We start from the raw sequence: 6,057 nt of genomic DNA, 5'->3' as shown, positions 1-6,057 counted from the left end.
AGCACAAGGGGGCAATAGAGATTAACAGAAAACACAACACAGCCAGAAAACAACTACAGTTTAAAAAGAAATCTAAACAAAGGCCAGAACCCTGACATGGGTAAGTTTATGCTTAAAAACACACCCCAACAATAAGAGAAATATTCCAGGCTAAGGAAATTGTAATGATCCAGTAGAGCATGTTTTGTACACTTGTTAAAATGTTCAAAATTGTCAATGACCCTTTTTGTTTTATATTTTGTCTCCTTGTCAGCCTATTAGTAATACTGTACTGCCTGAGTTGTGCCAGATACTGGTCCTGGTCCTCCCTCTCTCTGTCTGTGGACCCAGAAGACTTCATTGTCTCAGTAGGTGTCATCATCTTCTCCTACACCTCTCAGATCTTCCTACCTTCCCTAGAAGGCAGCATGGAGGTCAGAGGGCAGTTTGACACCATGTTGGGTTGGACCCATGGAGTTGCATGTATCATGAAAACCACTTTTTCACTACTGGTAGGTGCAAATGCTGAATCTCTATATACACTGAATGACAGTTTGTGGTGGCTTCTAAAAAGAAAATTGTAATAGATAAATACTTACCAGATCTGGCCCTTTCCAACATCAGGTGTGATATCGATAGAACATAAAGAGGACACACTAGTAAAGACTATCTTTTCATTGTTCTTCCCTATAGGCGGTGTTGACTTGGGGGTCAGAGACCAGTGAAGTTATCACTGACAACCTGCCCCTTAACCTTCGGCCTATTGTCAATCTGTGTCTCCTAGCTAAAGCTCTTCTTTCCTTCCCTCTGCCCTTCTACTCTGCTGCTGAGATTCTTCAAACATGGTTTCTTAGAGGTGAGACAGCCAGGAAATTTTCTTTTACAAAAATCACTTATTTCAGCAATGCTCCACAAAATGAATATTCTGTTAAAAATGTTTTAAGGCTTATTCTAAAGTTTGATGTTTGTACTTTCATTCTTGTCAAACTTAAAGACATGAAGATACTGTAACAGCTATAATAAACAGCCTCAGGTTAATTCCTTGGCTTGGATTTTACCCATCGATTTGGACTAGCAGGCTAATGTCACTCAGATAATCTGCTTCAACTCAATGGCATTTGCAGCAGTATTGTGGTAGCTCCAAGGCATTGGTACCCTGAGCCAGTCAAAGGATATTGCATGATGTTGTCCTGTTCACATTATGAATCCTACTCTGCGGTGTTTGAATCAGCCCAATTTACCTGCCACTTTTCAAACTCCTAGTTATCCACAGCAAAAGGTCTCTCACCCAGAGCCAGGTTTCAGAGGTTTTATCCTGTTAAAGGGGGCTTCTTTTCTCCCCTTTTACTACAAGCATGGTTGTTTAAGTAAATGCAGCAGTTATAACACCATAATGTAATCTGCTGGTTATTTTAGACAGAAAACGTTTTACCATTTTTGAATAATAACTCAACCTGACATGATTGTCTAATTACTAGGATTGTTGAACAATTTATGTGATTAACTTTTAATCTGTTTATGTGATCAGAATGAATTTCTAGAGTGTTTCTGTATAAAACTAGATAATTTTTTTTCACCTTTAGTTGAAATTTGTTGTGAATTATTTAAATAAAGCCCCTCTCAGTAGGGCAGTGGGAGTTGGTAGTTTCCACCCTTGTATACAGAATGAATCATTCATTTTTTTTATCAAAAGTTGGGCTTTGTTGGACAATTATTCCCTACTCTACAGGGCTATTTTTGGTTTTGGTGAAGTTTAATGTAGCAAAAAAGATATACATTTATTTGTGATATTTAAAAAAAGCATCTGAACAAAGAGTTTAAACATCCCCTAATTGATTAACTAAACACCCAATATTACTGCAAGTTACTTTTATAATTTATGTTTTAGGAGTTGCATTACGTTATTCCAATGAAACTATGAGAGAAAAGTTGTTTGGGTCAGTAAGGCTTGCCACCAATAACATCACTGCAACTCTTTCCAACCTTTCTCCTTCGATCTCTTTCCAGATGCTTCCCTATCATCTTCTTCCAAACAGACAAGTCATGGCATTTCTTGTCCAACTCTCATGGTCCGTGGCGCCTTGTTGGTGTCGTCATACCTACTGTCCATGCTAGTGCCCAGGTTTTCTCTGCTAATGGGCCTGACTGGGAGTGTGACCGGAGCAGCAATGACACTCATACTTCCATCTCTATTTCATCTCAAATTGCAGTGGATGCGACTCACTGTGCAGGATCGGATTATAGATGTGGCTATACTGAGTCTGGGGATCATATGTAGCGTTGCTGGTGTGATTTGTGCTGTTAAAGGACTGTTAAAGGATCTTTAAGTTGGTAAACTACTTTAAAAAGGTAGCCTTACAATGTACATTGTTCTCTTCAATTTGTCTTTACTCCTTTTTAACCATATATTTATTTTACAACAACAAATATGCGTATTCACAGAAGTGTCCAAAAACCGAAAAAAAATCCAATTAACTTCAACAAATGGGAGATAAAATCTAATACAGTACAATATAATGTGATTAAATCAATGTGATGGAATACAGTACAATATAATATGATATGATGCAATTTTACATTACGACAGTTGATAAATGATACATGTCATTTTCAGACCATTTGAAATAAGACAGTTTGAGGTCTTTCAATATAATGTAATATACAGGAAACAGTATAAGGTGATACTACCCAAATTAACTAAATTTAATTTGCTATGAAAAAAATAAAAGCAGAATAATGCTAGAAAAAACAATGCAGTAGGATAAAACATTAAGCTTAACTTCCAGTGGGCTACAGTGTAGTTCAGTATGATTTAATACATTATTTTAATTCAATATAATACAGTATGATATGATGCAAAATAATGTGATACAATACAATTTATTTTGAGTCACTGTGTTAATACAATTTTATATATTTCCTTTTTATAGCAAATGTTACAAAAAGCTATGACAAAATCTGACATGGTCAACTGGTATGATATGATATGATACAATTGGAAATAATAGACTGTATTTCTCAGCTGGAATTCTTTTTTAAACTGTTTCCTGGGTGCAACATCAACAAAACATTCCTAAAATTAGACAGTGAAGGCAAATGTAATCATTCAACAATACTTAAGCAGTATGATGTTTTCTATAATTATTTGAAATATTTATTTTCATGTAAATACTGAAAAAATCTTAGGTTATTAGCCTGACTTTGCGATCAAATAGATTTTTTCTTTGGTTTTCATGCCACTTATTAAGTTTATTGCTTTTCTTTTGCTCTATAGTGTGCTTTTAGGTTGCACTTATTGAGTTGAACTCAGCATAAAGGCAGTCCCAGTTCAGTAACAATGATTAGAATCTATTTGTTCAACTGGGTATTATGTCTGGATAACTGCAGTAAAACTACTCATTTTTAATTCTTGACCCGCTGGTGAAATCCAGAGCAAATAAAACTTCAAAGATGGTGGTTTTTAATCATTAAATAACTGTTTTTTTTAGTAGTACACTGTACCTCTGTCTGCCAAACACTCCCATATCAAAACCATTATTGTTAACAACAAATATTTCCAATGGCGACACGCAAACATATAACCTTTCCTAATCCTTTAGCACTATGAAGATTCATAGGGTCTCAACACATAATCATGATCAGATTCAATTTTAATGTTGTTCTAATGTAACCCTCTGTGATTTGCTCTATTCAGATGTAACTTTAAGATGTTGTGTAAAATGTATGAACTTGGCTATTTGTTATGTATCTAATAATAAACTTGGAATCATTGAGAATCATTCACACATTTTTCACACTGTCAGTTATCAGATTGCTGAAACTCTTCTTCTTTCCCTTTAATGCAGAACGATAGAAGCTCTGTTCAGCCATATGCTTTCAGAAAAAAAATGAATCTATAGCAATCTGAAATCTACCTACCTCAAAGCAACTTTTTAATTGTTATTGGTTATATTTGCAAAAAAAGGATGACTTATAGAGGCAAAAGTTTTGCCTTTGAGTTCTAAGCTGTTTTTACTAGTGATGACAAGAGCATCCATCTATTCACCCATTACCTGCTTCTTCTGAGAAGGCATGTACTACATGCAAAATTTCAATAATAATAAATATGACACATAAACCTGTTTTGCCATTTGAGTTGAAGCAAAATAAACCAATCATTTATCAAAATATTTAATCTTTTGTACGTCCAAAAATAGTCTTTGAACATATTTTTTGTCGTCGTTGAGCTCTGAACGATGACAACCAAAATTTTATTGATTGATTGTTTGACTTTATTGATCTCACAGTGGATACATTTACTCGTTACATCTGCTTAAATAGTCAAAGGAGAAGAGGAATGTGCCAAAGGAAGAAAAAGTTGCATGCGATATATACAGTATATACAGTACGTCCACATATGACAGCTTTCTTTCTTTTTTTAGTACGATTATTATACAGGGTTATTGCACAAGGTGTTTACATTAATATTTATATAGATGTATATTTATATTTATATATATTAAGTTATTGCACTGGGTGTTAAATATAGAGAAACAGGTTATTGCACAGTGTATTAAAAAGTAATTGCACATTATACATTGCACAGGTTATTGTCTTTGTAGTGTTGAATTGTAGAGTCTGGTTGCAGCAGGGATAATTGACCTGTGGTAGTGCTTCTTTTAACAAACAGTTTGTAAAAGTCTTTCACCAAAGGAGCTGCTCAGCTCCTCTACAGTCTTTTGCAGAGGGTGGAAGGTGTTGTCCATCATGGATGTAGGCAACCTCCTCTCAGCCACTTCCTCCACTGAGTCCAGGTTGCAGCCCAGTACAGCAACGGCCTTTCTCACCAGTTTGCTTGCGCTGCCAGGGGCCCAGCAGACGACAGCTTAAAGGAGGGCTGATGCCACCACACAGTCATAGAAGGTTTTAAGCAGGGGCCTGCTCATTCCAAAGGACAGTAGGAAAGGAGAACACGAGGCTGCTAACAGGCTGCTGCATGGGCTATCTTTAAATTCTAAAAAAATTCTCAAACCTAAATATATATCTATATTGGTCTTTGAGCTAGGTGATCTCTCGATGTATGGATTAATTATCAGGAAAGACTAAAAACATGTTATCAGCCATTGTTGTAGTGATTCCAAAATGTATAAAGTACCTGGTTGCTGTTTGTTGCCTTATCTTTTGTGATGAATGATACAATGTATGTGTGTTTTTGAAAAAGTATCCCTAAACTTTGCTTCTCAACCTATTTACATCCACAATCAATATTCTTGAGACACTTTGTGCTTAATTTAATACTATATACTGTCCACTGTCTCACTGTGTGGTGTGGAGGCTGCAGCGCCTCAGACTGGAAGAAGGTGAGAAGAGTGGTGACAACTGCAGAGAAGATCATCGGGGCTCCTCCTCCCTCCATTAAAGACATTTCATCCCAGCGCTGCGTGTCCCGAGCCCATCATAGATGATCCTCACACTCTCACCATGGACCGTTCTCCCTGCTGCCCTCTGGGAAGAGACTTCGAAGCATTGGATGCAGGTCCAGCAGATTCCATAACAGTATCTTCCCCACTGCCATTAGACTGCTGAATGTTGTGTAAAATGGGTTATTTTATTTATCAAAAAAAAAAGTTAATGTTAGAACTGTAAATATACAGTCATATGTTTATATTACTGTTTTTTTTTTCGAAAAAATGAAATTGTCAAGAGCTGTTTTAAGAGAAATTTCTTTTTGTTTACACTTGTGTATACAAAATGACAAAATAAAACTGTCTAAGTCTAAGACTGTCTAAGTCTAAGACTGTCTAAGTCTGAATAAGAAGGTGATCAACAGGCTTTTGCAGCATGTGATGGCTGCCGACGAGGTAAGGTAATCATTTGAATCATGGCGGGCTGGAGTAGAAACACATCTAAAACCCGAAGGACAGTGAGCCTTGAGGACCAAGGCTAAAGCTGGGCATACACTGTACAATATTTGAAATTGTTTTACTCAGCTGCAGCTCAAACTGTTCGGCGAAACCACAAGGTTTAAAGGTTCACAGCTCACAATGTATGTCCTTACACTGACGCTCTAAAGCAATCTACCGAGCTAACACCTCATGT

At 36.4% G+C, this 6,057-nt stretch overlaps 1 protein-coding gene across 1 annotated transcript in view; it reads left to right on the top strand.

Annotated features, from left to right (window-relative positions):
- The window catches only part of LOC107080767 (vesicular inhibitory amino acid transporter-like), a 7,693-nt gene extending 5,387 nt beyond the window's left edge, over positions 1-2,306 (top strand). Inside the window, exons 5-8 of the mRNA XM_015368972.1 lie at positions 254-491; positions 673-835; positions 1,987-2,132; positions 2,190-2,306. Of these exons, the coding sequence (XP_015224458.1) occupies positions 254-491; positions 673-835; positions 1,987-2,132; positions 2,190-2,306 (664 nt within the window). The remainder of the gene's footprint in view (positions 1-253; positions 492-672; positions 836-1,986; positions 2,133-2,189) is intronic.
- Positions 2,307-6,057: the final 3,751 nt, after the last annotated feature.

This window comes from Cyprinodon variegatus, unplaced genomic scaffold, assembly GCF_000732505.1.
Source record: "Cyprinodon variegatus isolate N-32 unplaced genomic scaffold, C_variegatus-1.0 Scaffold37, whole genome shotgun sequence".
NCBI lineage: Eukaryota > Metazoa > Chordata > Actinopteri > Cyprinodontiformes > Cyprinodontidae > Cyprinodon > Cyprinodon variegatus.
This window is presented reverse-complemented; position numbering and strand designations above follow the sequence as displayed.